The 17376-nt window shown below is 40.0% G+C and overlaps 1 protein-coding gene across 2 annotated transcripts in view; it reads right to left on the reverse strand.

Annotated features, from left to right (window-relative positions):
* The window catches only part of slit3 (slit homolog 3 (Drosophila)), a 265109-nt gene that overhangs the window by 26217 nt on the left and 221516 nt on the right, over positions 1 to 17376 (reverse strand). For both annotated transcript variants that reach the window (XM_087846129.1, XM_087846132.1), the window contains 9 exons: positions 15826 to 15958; positions 13642 to 13710; positions 13446 to 13517; positions 12045 to 12116; positions 7521 to 7592; positions 7356 to 7438; positions 7156 to 7236; positions 4653 to 4777; positions 2618 to 2715 (listed from right to left, as the gene is read on the reverse strand). In XM_087846129.1, the coding sequence (XP_087702255.1) occupies positions 2618 to 2715; positions 4653 to 4777; positions 7156 to 7236; positions 7356 to 7438; positions 7521 to 7592; positions 12045 to 12116; positions 13446 to 13517; positions 13642 to 13710; positions 15826 to 15958 (805 nt within the window). The remainder of the gene's footprint in view (positions 1 to 2617; positions 2716 to 4652; positions 4778 to 7155; positions 7237 to 7355; positions 7439 to 7520; positions 7593 to 12044; positions 12117 to 13445; positions 13518 to 13641; positions 13711 to 15825; positions 15959 to 17376) is intronic.

Raw genomic sequence — 17376 nt, forward strand, 5'->3', positions numbered from 1 at the left:
TGCTAAAGGCAGAGAGATTATATGGGGCAGTACTGACAGGGACTAGAAAGAGAGAGCAGATTTCTCCTGTTTTGGCTTCCTGTTAAATCCAGAATTGAATTCAAAATCCTGCTCCTCACATACAAGGTCTTAAATAATCAGGCCCCATCTTATCTTAATGACCTTGTAGTACCATATCACCCTATTAGAGCACTTCGCTCCCGCTCTGCAGGCCTACTTGTTGTTCCTAGAGTATTTAAAAGTAGAATGGGAGGCAGAGCCTTCAGTTTTCAGGCCCCTCTTCTGTGGAACCAGCTTCCAGTTTGGATTCGGGAGACAGACACTATCTCTACTTTCAAGATTAGGCTTCAAACTTTCCTTTTTGCTAAAGCATATAGTTAGGGCTGGACCAGGTGACCCTGAATCCTCCCTTAGTTATGCTGCAATAGATGTAGGCTGCCGGGGGATTCCCATGATGCATTGAGTTTTTCCTTTCCAGTCACCTTTCTCACTCACTGTGTTAACAGACCTCTCTTTATTGAATCATATCTGTTATTAATCTCTGTCTCTCTTCCACAGCATGTCTTTATCCTGTCTTCCTTCTCTCACCCCAACCGGTCGCAGCAGATGGCCCCGCCCCTCCCTGAGCCTGGTTCTGCTGGAGGTTTCTTCCTGTTAAAAGGGAGTTTTTCCTTCCCACTGTCGCCAAAGTGCTGCTCATAGGGGGTCATATGATTGTTGGGTTTTTCTCTGTATCTATGAAGCGCCTTGAGGCGACTTTTGTTGTGATTTGGCGCTATATAAATAAAATTGAATTAAATTGAATCTTTGGGTCAAGTAAAACGTCCACTGGACTCTCTACCCTGGTAGGTTAGCAAGTACAGCTTTCTAACATGCAACACTTTTCAACCAAAAAAGTAACCATATTTCTTTCCTAACACTAACCAGTTATTTGGTATGTAAACTAAACCAATCAGCAAGCAGTTGTTTGGCTTAGTAAAAGTCTAGTCTCCTGGGTAAAAACTTAATTTACTACATATGAAGATTTCTGCTGCTCTTTTAAAGTTGAAAAACTCATCATCTATGTTTTCCTAGCATAACAACAACCACTAAATGAGGTGATAACAGCCTGTTGAACATACTAGTTGGCGGAGATGTGATCGCATATTAAAAAAAAAACAAAACAAGAAGATCAGGTGAGGATAATATCCTATATTATCAGAATCAAAATCAGAATAGTAATTAATCCCAGAGGAAATCACGTGGTCACATACACACAATGATGGCAACAGCTTTATGATCTGTTTCTCACTGCTGGAAGTGTTTGGTTTAGGCTGCTTGAACTGAGGGTGCAGAAGGCAGCACAGCTAATTAGCTAACACATTAGCTTGCTGTGAATTCTCTGGACAATTACCTGTGCTATTCTCCTGTGCATGTAATCAGAGTTAGTGGGTTAAAAACCCTTTGACATTACACATTTGCGTTCTCATCTAACCTGCACCTCAGCTGCACCGCATGTGCAAAAACAGGTTGCCATTCTGAATGTGTTGGGAAAAGATGGGTGGGAAAGTGAATGGGTGATGCACAATGTTATTTCCCCTAAAGCACTGCCACTGAAAGGCTCTTGACCACTGGAGTTGCACTGCAGCCAGGATTCACACACTATGATTGTGTTGGGCAGCTCCTGAGTCTGAATATGTGAAAGCGTATGAATGTAAAATAGGAAGGTTCCTGAAAATGAAGTAGCATGTTCAGCATGCTTTGAGAAAGTGAAGACATGAATATAAGGATCAGATAAATAATGGATAACCTCCATGAATTATCCATTCCTCCATTTTCTTAACTATTCATACAATTTAGGGTCAGGGGGTCATGGGGTGAGAGACAGAACAACTGGATAGAATCTAAAGTATCAAAAGTGTCGTCAGTGTCTTGGTCAAACATGAAAAACACATTTTCAAAACCATCCCTGGTTTAACACCAACTTCCATAGCCTTATTGATTCTTAGTGCAAACCCTGCCAGCTACACAAGGGTTTGAAAGCAAAACTGGAGATGCACTGGTGTAGTCAAAGTACTAAAGCTGTCTTAATTAAATCTTACTTAAATGCAGATAAACTCCGCATTTAAAAAATTGCTAAACTAACTGTGTGTAGTGATAGTTTAGCATAAAAGTGTGAAGTTATGGTTCCCTTCAGATGAGAATACAGGGCAAGATTCTTAAAATGCCTCCGCTAATAGAGGGAGACAGCGGGGTAAAAAGGGCAATTAGATCTGACCCACGGCCTAAATGGATTTCAAGTTATTCTTCATTGTTATATTTCTCTCAGTGCTACATGTGACATGTGATTCTCACTGATCTAGTGCAAAATGTGGATTCTCCTAGTGGTTCATTAGTGGTTGCTAGAGGTTGACGACAGTCACAAGGTGAAATTGGTGCTGCACATCCTTACAATTTGGTTGCAAATAGTTTACAGAGGCGGTATAAAAGACACCCCCCTGTCTGCCATCTTTGCAAGCAGTTCCATATAACGTCAGCCAGCAGACCCCAGAAACCAGTCGTAATTTTGAGACTAACAACTGGTACCACTGACGAAACTTCCACATAGCATAACACTTAATAACAAACGCCGTTGTACCTGAAGTGGTCTTCATGGCCAGGATGAATGTGGCAGGTTCCTCCATTAGAACAAGGAAAGCTAATGCAGGCATTGATCGGTATTTCACAGTCTTGACCCTAAAGGAGAGGACAAGGCAAAGCAGTTAATAACTGAATATTATGTCTTCTGTTACTGTCATCAAACTTCTTCACTAGTGACATGCTTTTACTGTCCTGCACATTACAGTTAAGTGTTCTTAATTTTATTTAAATGTATTTAAATTGACCACTTGGGAAAAGACAAATGTATGTAACTATATATAATGTATATATTTATATATACATTATATCTAAATATATAGTTCCACTGATAAAGTTCTTTTTACTATTTATGTTGTGCTCTTGTAGTTTTTCTTTTAAGGACGACATATTTTTAAGGTGTAGTAAAAAAAAAAACATATTCATAAAACATGTCTGCTTCTTTGATTCATTACTTTTCCTGGTAAGAAGTTTCATTCATCAGAGTCCTTTAAATGGCATGAACTCATGTATCCATCGGCTTCCTTTCGCTGAGCCTGCAGTCTTAACTCCACACTGACAAACCTCTGGCAGCCAATATACCCACTAGTTCTGATCAAAGCGCTTTATTTTTGTTTTTAATCTAAATCCATCTTTTTATTTCCTTTTCTATTTTATTCTTTACTTTAGAACTTCATGTTGTGTTCACAGCCTCCTTCATTCATTTCTCATGGTTCCTTTATACTATGTGTTCTCTCCATTTCTCCCACAACACCTTACCTATGACATTTCTTGTTCTTTTCTTTAACTTACACCTCTATCATCCCATCTTTTGTACTTAATTGTTGTTTATTCCTCATGTCTTCCCTTCTTATTCTCACTCCTTATGTTCCTAGTTGTTTCTTTGAGTCACACATTTTAATTAATGTTGTCCGAGTGGATTCCAGTAAGAAAAACATACACATAGACATATACATAAACAGACACAGGCATGCACACTCCAGCAGTCCTTCCCAGTCTGTGACCTCGGCAAGTGATGTGTTAATTAAAAGCAAGACCAAGGCTTTCTCCTGTAAAAGCGCAAAGGTTATGCAGCATGTGTTCTTGTAAAACCTAAAGTCAAACAAGCACAAACAGATATGCATGCAGTCTATTCTTTAGAAGCTGGAGCTCAAGGATCTCTAAATACAGATACACAAATAAGGGGTGTGCCGATGAGTACAATGAGTACAGTTTCAGTCACCTTTAGTTCTACTTTGGATGCTCCGTTCATGCTACAGGATGAAAGCAACCCCTGCATTTAAAATCAGTGTCATAAACAACTATTTATGACTTTCTTTTTTTGCAATGTACAGTAAGACACCACTGACATGCACATGCTCGCCTATGCAAACTGCACTGAGTAGACGATGTGCATGTCTTTTCTAATGCGAGCTATGAATATTGACAGCTGTAACACCCTTCATCTTTTGATCATTCAGTACCTACAGTGCAGTCAGCTTCGCTCCTCATTTCTCTATTGATAGACAAGTAGGTACATTATGCATACAAGGCCAGAGCTAAGCCTGATAATACTCCTAATGCCAGAGGATTATGCAGCCTGGCTAGCCATCTAGGACACCTTTCAAAAAAGCAACTATTTCTAGAAAAAGTGAAAATTGTGCTGCGTGATGCACTCTATAATTCAGAAGAGTTGAAATAAAAAGGAACCACTAAATAGTACGCAGTTACAAGGCTGCAGGCGCAACTGAAAAAAATTTCACTTTTGATAAATCACTTTGTAAATATTTACAAAAACACCAACACGCATGGCAAGCCTGATAACAACCAAGCATTATGACTGCAATAAATCAATAGAACATTTTTATGAGACCATGATGGAGTGCAAGTTTAATCAAACTTATAAATTAAAGTACACACTGACCAAAAAAGGGAAATGTATTGTATCTATGTATCTAGTGGCTGTATTATAGTTTCAGATGTGGACCAAGAAAAAAGCGAAACATATTGTCTCTGACAGCCACCTTCAGTGCGTCTCTGTCTGCTGATATTCTCACCTTGAATCCATGCGGACAGGTGCAGTGGTAGGATCCTGCAGCATTGGAGACACAGGTACCATTATTTTGGCAGGGAGCTGAAAGGCAGGGGGCGCACTTTGACATCAGGTTGATATCCACTGGACCTAAAATGATAACAGAAGTGGGAAAAGTGTCAGAGATGTGCACAAGAACACGTGTGATCGCTCTCAAACTCGAGCTATGTAGAGGCAGGAAGTAGAGTTAGATGAGATCATTGTTAGTTCATGACATGATGTTTATGATCTTTATGCAGCACCAGGTTTCCTCATGGAGTCCCAGCCCACTTTATAAACTCACAAACATAAACAATGGTCATGTAATGCAGCTTCATTCTTTTGTGTAAGAAGTCTGCTTCACGGTTCCTTTTGTCGTGGTCTGGCTGTGTGGCTGTAAAATCCCATTGAAGGTCTGGGCCTCCCTGGTATCCACCCGTGGGCAGGGCCTACAGCCCCCCTCACCTGAAGCTGATTGAGGCAATCAGGTTGGAGATTTAAGCTGCTTGCTGACACTGCTTCCTCGCCAGTTCATCAACTACCCTATGTTGGTAACCAGGCTTCACGCTTCATGTTCATGAATCTCAAGTGAGACCTTGTACCTTGTAATCTCGTGTTCTAGTTACTCCAGGAAAACTCCATCACACCGAACCACTCATCTTGGAAATCTGGTTAACCCGCTCTCAGAATCAGCTCCTTGCCTCACCTGCCTGCCCTCCTGCCCTCACACCACCTCGGGCCCTTCACCACTCATCACAGCTGCCACACACCACCTAACCCACCTGGACTGCACCACCTCTCCCTCAACGCTTCCATCTCCCACCTGCACATACGTACCTATTCACCAGCAGCTGCCGTTGCTTTCTCAGACCTGTCTCCTTGCTTGTCCCCTCCCCTGGCCAAGACCCTCACGCCCCATATATCAAGTCTTAAATCAAGAACTAACGTGAACGTCATTTTGGTGTTAGTTAATAAACCTTTGTTAAACCTCTGTCTCTCTTCCACAGCATGTCTTTATCCTGTCTTCCTTCTCTCACCCCAACCAATCACAGCAGATGGCCCCGCCCCTCCCTGAGCCTGGTTCTGTTGGAGGTTTCTTCCTGTTAAAAGGGAGTTTTTCCTTCCCACTGTCGCCAAAGTGCTTGCTCATAGGGGGTCATATGATTGTTGGGTTTTTCTCTGTATCTACGAAGCGCCTTGAGGTGACTTTTGTTGTGATTTGGCGCTATATAAATAAAATTGAATTAAATTAAACCCTTTACTCTGCCTCCGCTTTGGGTTTCCTGCACGTGGGTTTGATTTTTGGTGCTTTGTGACACCTTTCCCTCTAGTCTGATAGCAGAGAAGCCCTTGATGAGGTGATGTTAGAGGTCTGCTGATTCTATATGAGTTTACAGAATCCAGCCAAGAGGTAGAGGGGATTTATTTTATACATTTATATCTATGGTCAATCCTCTAATATAGCATGATGTATTACCGGCTGAGCTGATCCAACAGGCTAAAGGCTTGAGTGTCTGACAACTCAAAATGGATCAGTCAAACGAATATGTTCGGGCTTTAAGCCACTACTCTTACCACCCAGCTAACAGGAAAAAACAGCCTCAGCAGCCTAAACAAATAATCTGCATTTCATATAAGCTTGTCGATTTTTGACCATGAGCTGCCATTCTCATCTAAAGCTGTGAAACTCAATCTAAGGCTAAAGTCATGATGCTTTCTCTCAAATGGCCTAAAACTAAAACTCAGTAGTTTTAGGCTATGTCCACACGTACACGGGTATTTTTGAAAACGGAGATTTTCTGTTTTCGTTTTAAAAAATAATCCCGTCCACACGTCAGAAGGCAGAAATGAAGGAAAACGCTGCTAGGAACATGCCAAAGCAGCAGGTGGCGATATATTCCTAACCGTGTAGAAATGTTGGCCAATCAGAAGTCTAGAAGCCTCGGTGGGAAAATGTAAACAAAGATGGGGCATAGAAGCAGAACCGAGTCGTATGTGTGGAGGGACAGTAACTGTGTGTGTATATGTAAGCATTTAAACACTGCAGAGAGTAACAGTAACAGTATTGTAGAAATTCATTTCACCAAAACAATAACGTGGCGCACAGTGTGACGTCAAAAAAGGCGCACACCTTTGACGCTGCGTTTTCGCCGTTTTTCTCGTCCACACGTAAATGCAAAAACTGAGTTTTAGAAAATATCCACCCTGGCCGGAGTTTTTAAAAATCTCCGTTTTCAGTGACCGAAAACGTCGTTTACGTGTGGACGAAAGGTGCAAACACATAGAAAAATCTGCGTTTTCAAAAATACCCGGGTACGTGTGGACGTAACCTTAGTGGGAAGAAATTAAACTGCCAACAAAAGCTACAATGAAATAAACACACTTGAGTCTGTAAATATAATAACAGCCCAATCTAGTCTAAATCCAGGGATTACATGAGTGGTAAAACAATATATTGCACTTAGTACTATGAAAATATGTGTACTTACCTTTGCACTGAAATCTGTTTAATGGTGTGGTGAGCAGCAGCCTGTCAGCCATGTCCGGAGGTCCAGTACAGCGAGCAATGCCTTAAATACCAATTTTAAGTCAAAAGATATTCAGTATTTTTCTTATATGCAGCATTAGATGTTGGTGAACACACGTTTTTGTTTGAACAAATACAAGCATGTTGACTGTGATTTCTTACCAGGCTCTTTAAAGCCAGCCTTGACCCACTGAGAGAGCCAGCGCAGATCACAGTTACAGTACAATGGGTTGGCACCAAGAGCCCTAAACAAAAGCATAAACCAACACACATTAATCTGTGGATACACATATGTAGAAGTGCAGTACAGACCAAAGCTGTACTTACAGGTGGGACAGAGAGCTGAGGTGGTTGAAAGCTCCCTCTGGAATAGTTGAAAGGTCATTACCATGAAGAGTCCTGCAGGAGAGAAGCAGAGAGCAAAACAAGAGCATAGAAATATTAATCATACCAGCAACCTTGTTACGCATTTAAAAAGGAACATTTTGACCCACTGTTACTGTTATTCTGCAGTTAATTAATTTAATTAGATACTCTGTGTTTCTTTATAATCATTCTTTTGTAGCAAAGGAGGAAAAGTGAAAGAGCTTTTGACCTCGGTCCAAGATGCTGTTACAGAGTACTGTTACGTCCGCCTCCACTTGCACCACAACATGACCAATCTTGTGAGTACTGCTTCAGTAAATGCTTTTGTTTTTACTTGGTCTCCCTTCATATGGTACAATTTCAAGAGGTCATACGCAGTAGAGAGCCTTTATGAGGCGTTGTGATCTAACTCTGTAGATAACCTCAGGACCTTTGCTGGGGTCTCTTATATTTTCCTATTTTGGTGCCTTGAGACAAAAGGATGTTGACATTCTACAGACCCTCGCTGTGTCCATTGACTGAAAGGTAGGGTAGGGCAGCGGTCCCCAACCCCCGGGCCTCAGACCGGTACCGGTCCATGAGTCGTTTGGTACCGGGCCGCGAGAGTTGAGGTTCAGGTGTGAAATGTATAGTTTTCAGGGTTTTTATCGGTTTTCAGCGTTATTTTGTTATTGTTTTTATCATTTACTCGGTTTTCCTGGGTCTTTTCACGTGTGTTATGAATAAATCTTCTTTTTTTCGGTACCAGTACTAGTTTATTTTGTTGTATTTATCCGCGACACCTTAAAGGCCGGTCCATGAAAATATTGTCGGGCATAAACCGTGGCGCAAAAAAGGTTGGGGACCACTGGGGTAGGGTACAATGAACTCTGTGGGATGAAAAAAATATGCATCAAAACATATGCATTACATATGACTCTTGATTAAATATTTCTGCATAGAGTTCCAACTATATATGATAATTGGCTCACTGTACAATTTGTTAGGTGCAACAACTACCTGTTAAATCAAATATTTAGCATCAAACATCAACCAAAAACATGGCAGCAACTCTGGTCAAGGAAACCCGCCGACAATCAATCCAAATATTAGAATTAGAAGATTTGTGGAGCCAGGGATCAAACCACTGACCTTTTGACTAGTAGATAAACTAGTAGGGTGTAATAGTAGAGGTTAATTTCTTGGCACACTTTGCTCCTCTTACTATAGAGGTTATAGACAGGGTGATTAGTTTATGTAAAAATGTAGTTTGTTGTTGTTCTGGTTTACGTGCTGAAAATGGTTTTTATTTGTGTATGTTCAATGTGTTCGACTTGTACATAGTTAACCATATATGACCAAATAATGTTGAATCCTGGATATGGATTTGTAAGCAATGAAATTTGAAATAAGGGGGTAGGAACAAGAAAAGTGTAAACTTCATCCTACTCATTTTCGAGCACACGCATTCTGTAGACAAAGATATCTACATGAAAACTTGATGATTTTTAAGGTGTTTTTTTGTTGTTATTTCAATTATATTTGCATGTTCGAAATAAAATTATATCTATCTCTATCTATCTACTAATTAAGCAAAACCCAAACAAGGTGTACCGAACATAGAGCCCACTGAGTGTGCATACACTATACACAGCTATTAGTTTTAACCTTGTGGTTTAATAATTCGATTTGTATCTTAAATGTGCAGCTAAGGCTAAAAAGGATTATATCCAAGGAAAACCTATTGTGTCACATCCATCATATCAGAGCTAAATGAAAGCGACTGCCCAGTTGCCAAATACTCAATTTGGAGCAAGCTAATACAGCAGTCTAACCCTTATAGCTGCATGCTAAATTATTCAAATTTATTTGTGCTTCCTCAGTAGCAGACGCACCATCAGACCCTTCTATGATGGAAAATAAATAAAATATTTATGAAAGAATAACACAAAATAAACAGAAAGCCTTTTTTCATTGTTGTGCAATAAAGCTTGTTCGGGTCTCTGAGTGGAATATAAACTGTCTCATACGGTCGTCTCGCAGACGGTGGCGCGCGAGCGATCGTGTGTGTCACAGCAGAAAACTGCAGGTCGAGGAGCGTGTTAGCGTTGATGTGTGCATTTTTGTTATGTACCACTGGGTTTGCATGTATGTTCGTGTCTGTAGATGTGTGTCTGAAACTTTTTGTCTCTGAGGGCTTAGAGACTTCAGAGTGTGCGTGTGTGTGTGTCCTTTGTGTGTCTATCCATTGGAGTGTGCTGCCTGCTGGATAGAAGTTCACATTCCATTAGAGTGAAGGGCTGTAGCAGGGGACAGCTATCAAACCCCCAGTATTGGAAAAACTGTGCATGTGTATGTATGTGTACTTGATTTTTGTGTGTGTGTTATCGCTGCTTAATGCCTTTAAATGTTTATGTGCATCTCTGTGTGCGTTTGTGTAGCAATGTATGGTGGTCTAACAGCCCCCGTCTATGACTAGCCCAAGGGGGGTTGTGGGTAATGAGGAAGTGACAGTGATGACTGCCTGGCAACCAGTTGCTATGCGGGGGCAGAGAGGGATCAGTCCCGACGGTAACATCAACTAAAATGAAAGCAAGAAAGCAAAAAAAGAAGAAGAAGAAGAAGAAAAAAAAGTGGTCACTAACTTCTGGAAGGTGAAAGCATCATAAGAGATACAGCCAGAAAACCAGGGTTTTAATAGTTTTGCAATTTTCATTAGTTTTTATTTTTATTTAGTTTTGACTTCAGATTTTCAATTTTATATCAGTTTTAATTAGTTTTTACCAATTGTTTGCTAGTTTAGTTTAGTTTTTATTTTTTTGAAAATCCTTAGTTTCAGGTTAGTTTTGATTAAACTGCAGCGACACAGACGACTCGACTAACGTGCTGCCACCTGCTGGCATAATGAGACACAGCAAGAAAAAAATCTGGAAACTAAACTTCATTTCCACCCTCGACTATTGTATGACACGCACACATCAATGAAAACTAAACACATTTTTGCTATAAATTCAGTTAATTTTAGTTAGTTTTGTGAACACTCATTCCAGTTTTAGTTTTTTTTTCCTTTTTTTGTTTTTGTTTTTATTTTTAACGAAAATGTTTTTTCACTTCTAGTTTTCGTTATTTCGTTAGTTTTCGTTAACGATAATAACCTTGCAGAAAACAAATCTGAATTCTCTGAGAGTGAAACTCTTTTTCTTGCTAAAGTTTTGCTCACAATAATCACAACTGAAAGCTAACTCATGTGAAAATGAAAGTATATTTTGAGCCAAGAGTTGTACCAAGATTAAAAGCCTCAACACTGCCATTGTTTAAATATGTTCGATTATGAAACAAAAAACATTTCGCCACTCTAACCACAGCAAGACCACTTAGGCTGCGCAGAAATCCAAAGTTATTCAGCAAAGCAAAAGAGAAAAGCAGCCTTGGTTGAGGCCGTGTAGTTGTTCATCAACAAAGCCACCTCTCTTGGCTTTTTTGTGGCTTTTTCTCCTGCAGGATTCAGATGTGGTTGTGAGACTTTGCTGGAAAGACTGCTGTTGTCTTGGCTTTCTGACATCACACTTTAATCACTATCATATTGTCAGAAGTTGTAATTTGAGTAATCTGACCCTTTAAATGGCGATAAAAAAATGACCTTTACGTAAACACTCTCAGATTTTTTCATTTACAGCTTTAACTTCACACCTCACTATAGTGAACGGGTGTTTTCAAGGAGCCGTGACATAACCGCTGCATGCACTGCAGGTTAAACAAAGCTTTCGAGGATAACCAGCTTCAACCTTCAGTGATTCTTACAGGCTTTATTAACATTATCTCTGATGAAAGCTTAAAATATTCACCCGTGTCAAACTTAAGGTATCACAGCAAAGCTGACACTAATAAATGTTGATTTATGATACTCAAGCAACCCCACACTTAAGGATCAATACGATTTGCTGTTATACAAGCAAGTTATGTAGATGTTTACACTCGTGTGCACAGCATACACAGATTGGATAGTATATTCATATTTTTGTGTGTGTGCAGCTCGTTCCATATGTGCGAGGCGAGCTGGTCAGACAGCAATAGTCACATGCACACTGTGTGTAGGCACGCATGTGGGTTCGTGAGACAGAGGGTGGACAGCCAAATGGATGACTGAGAGAAACAGAGGCTGAAGGTCGATTCATCAAACACAACATTGGGCGGAGAGAGAGAAAAGGAGGAGAGGATAGATAGAGGAGAGCGAGAGGGAGAAGCACATGGCGAGAGGCAAAGAATTCAGATGGAAAGGGAGCATTAAAGAAATGGGAGAGTGTGACTTTTATCTTATTTTAGTACCCTGAAACAACAGATGATCGGGTGGACTGTGACTCATTTTGCAAGTGGGCTTTAATACGGCACTCAGCCTGAAATCAGGGGAGTGATTAAACTTTGATTTAACTCCGTAATATAACAGGCAAGGGGGAGTGTTGAATATTGAATCCACTGCGGCACTTAAAGATGAAGCTCGCTACTCACAGCAGGCGAAGTGACTTGAGCCCATCGAAGGCATGGACGGGGATGCAGCGGATCTGGTTATAACTGAGGATTCTGTAAGACAAAGGACACAAACAAGGTCACGAGATTTAGCTCTACATCAGGAGGCTTTGTTTGTTTTTTCAAAATATGAAAAATTATTCAAGAGATGACACAGTAGGTTTGGTTTTTATAAAAACTTGATACAGAACCTTTTGCCACTGAAGGCTAGACAATGAAAATTAACACCATGGGCACATTTCAAATACATTAGAAAAAGAAATAGTTAAAGATAAAAACACCTGCCAGAGGCAAAGGTCAAAGAAAAGTCTGGAAAGTCAAACTCCCACACCACAGTTAAATGTTATTTCTTTTAAAACTGCTAATCAATCCAAATTTGAGTTTGGCAACAAACGACAGATAATGAAGCGTCCCTTAAGGATGCTATTGTTATTCGAACACCATTTATCATGGTGGCTAATAATGATCCTAATGTAATAAACAGACACTATCTGACATGTATATTCACGAAAATAGCAGCCAAGGTAGTAGCCAAGATTATTCCTCAGCATAATGCTCAATGAAGCAATGCCTAATGATAATTACTGACTGTCAAGAAGCTTAATCCTCATCTTCTCTGTTTCACCGGTGGCCTGGACCCGTTGAGAAAAGATCCCAACAGCCAAGAATAATGAATCCTGGAAAATCTGATGTGGAGAGTGAAACACGCCTCTCTGCTGCTACCTTCAAATCTTCCCTAGGTGTGATTGAGCTGTGCACAGGATTTGTATCTGGTGCTATCGAGGCGCAGAGAGTAGAAATCTGTAGTTGCTTGGAGGCGTGAATCAATGTGACTTTATGAAATATGAAACAGGGCGTCGCTGGAAAAAAAGTAAGTTGATATAAAGCCATTGTGTTTATAGATTGTTAGCTTAAATAGAGGCAAAACTAAAGTTAATTCCATAAATTAAAAGAATAATTTATGTAACTTTATGAAAATTCCTGCAGAGGTAAAAAAAAAAAAGAGGGAGATGGGATAAAAGCAGGAAGAGGAGCCAACATTTCAACAGGATATTTCAACAGGATCACTAAGTGGAAACAAAAAGGAAAATATTTTAAATATGAAAAATGCATTGGGGCAAAAAAAAGAATATATCATATGTGTATGTTAGAATAGAAATAAAGGAAAAAGAAGATACAAGAGGAGGCTGATGGATGAAGAAGTGATAAACCTTAAATGAGAGACTGGAAAATGAAGGACAAAGAGAAATTAGGAGGAAGACAAAAGTATGGAAAGAAAAAAAATTGAGAGTAGAAAACGTTAGTTTAACTCATCTTTGAAAACCTTATACATGTGCATGTACAGGTGCATCAATAGGTACATATGTTGCCATGGTAACTTACAGTGTGGCTAGTTGAGTCATGTTGTTAAAGGTGTACGGGGCCAAAGCACTGATGCTGTTGTTGCTCAGGTCCCTGTGTCGACAGAAACTTGCATGAGGGACCGATACAAACACACACTGCATGCATCCATATTGGTTTCGTAAACTTGAAAATGACGTGGCGTCATTCTGTTCAAGGTTATGTGAGAGGTACATACACCAGCGACAGCTGTTTCAGGTTTGCCAGCTCCTTGGGCACAGATGTCAGCATATTACCCTCCAAGTAACTGCAAGAAAAAAATGCATACTTAATATAGTATTTATTACATACACAAATATAGCCATGTGGAGGGGTGAATAGATGCCAAGGGAGCAAGTAAAAGTTTTGGATTAGTAACTCTAAGAAGAGTGAATGAATGAGATGTAGAGCATAACAACCAGCATAACAGGAATGGAGCTTCTTGCATCCACTAGCTTTGACTGCCATCTCACATTTATCTCCCATCAGGTTATTTGGTGACTGGCTGTAGGTGTAAATGTGAGTATGAATGGTTGTCTGTCTTTGTCAAAGTCTCCGTGACCCCGAATTGAAGAAGCAGTTAAGGAAATGGATGAATGGACATCACACGTTCAAGGTTGTGTGGCTGTGCACTTCTGGGCCACTCCACAGACATTCCTATCAGATCATTTGCACATGTATGTTTGCGATTTCCCTGTGGACCACAAGCTTCTACAGACAGCACGCATTAGCATCTGTGTCAAACTGACCCAGTCTTTATGTAGACTGAGAGAAAAATGGAGTTTTCAATGGAAGGATCTGCAACAACCAAGCCGGAAGTTGCCACATCAAGTCGAGAGCTTGACCGTTTTTGTGTGTTTATGATCTGTTTTTGTTTTGTTTTTTGTCTCCCAGGGCTAGTCTGTCATGTCCTGGGGTGTTATTAGAGATTAGCCAACATGTGCTGGTACGTCGCAAATAAAAAAGGGAATTTTTGGCCACACTAAAAGATTCTTTATTCAACAGCATCCCTGTTCATTAGAACACCTTCACGTGTACTTCTCTTTCCTGGAGGACACAAATGCAGGTGATCAGAAGGGGAATTCCACATAGTGAATTAAAAGTAGGTAGTACTTTGTAGTAGTGCATTGAACGGGGAGATGGTCAAATTTAAATGACTGTGATGCTGTTATAGTGTTGGGTTGCTGAGCTTTATAATTGCATCTTATGATGTTTGTGTTTTTCTGTGTTTAAAGGGAAGAAAACACTGTTACATTATGTTATATGAGCAAAGTTCTGTGTTCGACATACAGAGAATTTTCACATTCTTGCGTTCTAATATTGCGAGAAACAACATAAAGGTATACACACAAGCATACACATATTTTATGATGCATTGGTCTCTGTTTGTCTCTCTCAGGTCATAAGTAGGTCATGTGGACAGTATGATGGAGTGTCTTCTTCAGCCTGATCAATACCTAATCACTGCTATTGACCCTGTGGAGCAGGCCTATTTCACAGCTAGAGGGGTTCCTCTGTGTTTGTGCATGAGCACGTACGTGTGTGCAATAATTCACCATTACTTTGTTCCTACTTCTTTTTAAATTTCCTAATCATAATTAACATTAAGCCTTGTTTTATCTTTGATGATTAACAATGTGTCTTTATTACAAGGATTCCTGATAGCTTGAAATTAATGAAAGATATAAAGCAATTCTCTTGAAGCACCAATTTAATCATAAAGCAAACAAACAATTATTCATATTTTTTACATTATTTCTACAAAATATATATATATTTTTAAATGGACGTTTTATTGAGGTTAATGACTCTGATTTCACCTAATTATTATAGGAAACAACATGAAAAATTGTCACTGCTCTGGCGAAATTTGATATGAGAGAAAAATGTGGATTGAAGCAATTGACACTGTAGCATCAAAACTAGTTATAAAGCAATTTTTAAGATGGTAAAATAAAAAAATAACACAAGGACACTCATGATAATACCTCTCAACTATATAAGATGCTACTGTGTAGTGGTAGTTAGATTTAATAACTGGGTTGCTTCATAGATTTGTAACATCAGCGTGTAATTATATACAAGCACAAGCACGTCTACTGTATACCTAAAACGCTAAAGACACAAAAAGAAAGAAAGCAGGAGCATGTGCGTAATTCACTAATTGTTATGCTAGTTTCTGAAGCAGGAGAGAAAACTGCAGCATCACTAATGCACTGCAGCAAAGTGGGACTATATGTGTTTATGGAACTTTTGCATGCTATTTGACGGCATACAATTTTTTCTGTGACTGTATATGAATGTTTGAGTATGCACATTCATGTAGTGAAGCTTGTGTATGCGTGTGTGTGTGTGTGTTACAGTGCAAGCAAGCCTGTCTCACAGCTCAGTGGTGTCCTTGGGAATGCCCTTGGGCAGAGAGTGCAGCCCTCTGTTGCTGCATCGCACCACGCCGTCTGAGCACGTGCAGACGTCAGGACAACCAGACGCAGGAAGGCAACCATTATCCTCAGCACCTGGAGAGAGGGGAGTAGAGAGAGTAGGATATTAGCATGAGGAGGAGGAGGAGGAGGAGGAGGAGAAGATAGATGGATACATAGAGGTGCAGAGAAAAAACAACAAAGAGAGAAAAGGGAGGAAAAAAACAGCTTTTGAAAAAAAGTTAGGAGAGAGAAAGAGCTAAGAGAGAGAAAGGGACAGATAGAGATGCAGCTTGAACAATAAGTAAGACACTTGCTCAAATCAACTCATCGCTTTTTAGAAGTACTCAGACCGGATATTGCTAAAAGCTTTATGGATATATTTCAACATATGGCTCAGCACATGCAGCTGGGTCACAGAGATTTTAAAAATCCTCAGATGATTCAGGAAACCGACAAACCCCAAAACTGAGCAGATGTTTCGGGGGTTGAAAGGATGACAGGCAGTTGCAGCAATAAAATGAAAGCTGAAGCCTCTGTAGTCAGTTTTAACTCTAACTTGCATGTGAATATTCTCCAATTAAAAATTTATATTTTTATTTCTGCAAAAAGTCACGCATTACATTTTTAATCCTTTTAATTAAATTTTCTTTTAGCTTTAAGAATTTTGTTACTTCCCAAAATTTCTCGAGGCACTTTCTAGCCTTGCTGTAAGTATTTAGCACAAAACGTTGTAAGGTTTAAGTTCCGAACATTCCACACACAGGCACAATAACACAAAAAAACATCTGAGTGATTGTAATAATTTTACCATTAAGCGATAAGGAAGGTCAGAAACTAGAGCAGAGTTGTTCTTGGCTTGAAATGCTCCCATTTCCTTGACTGGCATGTAAAGCTCACAGCTTTTATCTAGCAAAGCAGTGTGTAAATAGTTGAACTGTGGTCCCGAATGTAAAACAAGCCGAGTTAAAACCATAATAAAGGATAATGAAGAGCGGACATAAAGCCAATCACAACACAACTTGCAATCTCAATGTGTGTGTGCTTGAGTCCTGGAGGGAGCAGTAGGAACAGTAAAAAGAAAGGCCTGGTTTACACGCGTGTACAGTTTGCTGCTGATTGAATGAATTCAATGCTGATTTAATCCTCGCACGTGTTTAAATGCTTGTGCATCTACATCCTGATTTTGCTGCACATTTCGTTTCCTAAATAGCCGCCTCCCCCTGTCCTGTGGCCATTTTCCCATTCACTTTGTAGTGTTCTAATTGCGCTAATGTCTAAATGTCAAGTAAATGGGCGCTTACGTGCCAGTGAGGAGAGCAGTGCACGCATGTGTATCTGTGTGTCTAATCTGATGTGTGTACCTTGTGAGTCCACGGGGAGGTGTAGCCGTGGGCTGACTCACTCTACAGTTGGCTGATTGAACTAACATCTAAATGTGCGCTAAATATCTTCTCACAAATTCAATTAACTTTACCTTTCCCCCGGCTCCCTCTGGACACCTTAACAGCCAT

The sequence above is a fragment of the Neolamprologus brichardi genome, chromosome 2 (genome assembly GCF_056152115.1).
Source record: "Neolamprologus brichardi isolate AB-2024 chromosome 2, ASM5615211v1, whole genome shotgun sequence".
Classification (NCBI taxonomy): domain Eukaryota; kingdom Metazoa; phylum Chordata; class Actinopteri; order Cichliformes; family Cichlidae; genus Neolamprologus; species Neolamprologus brichardi.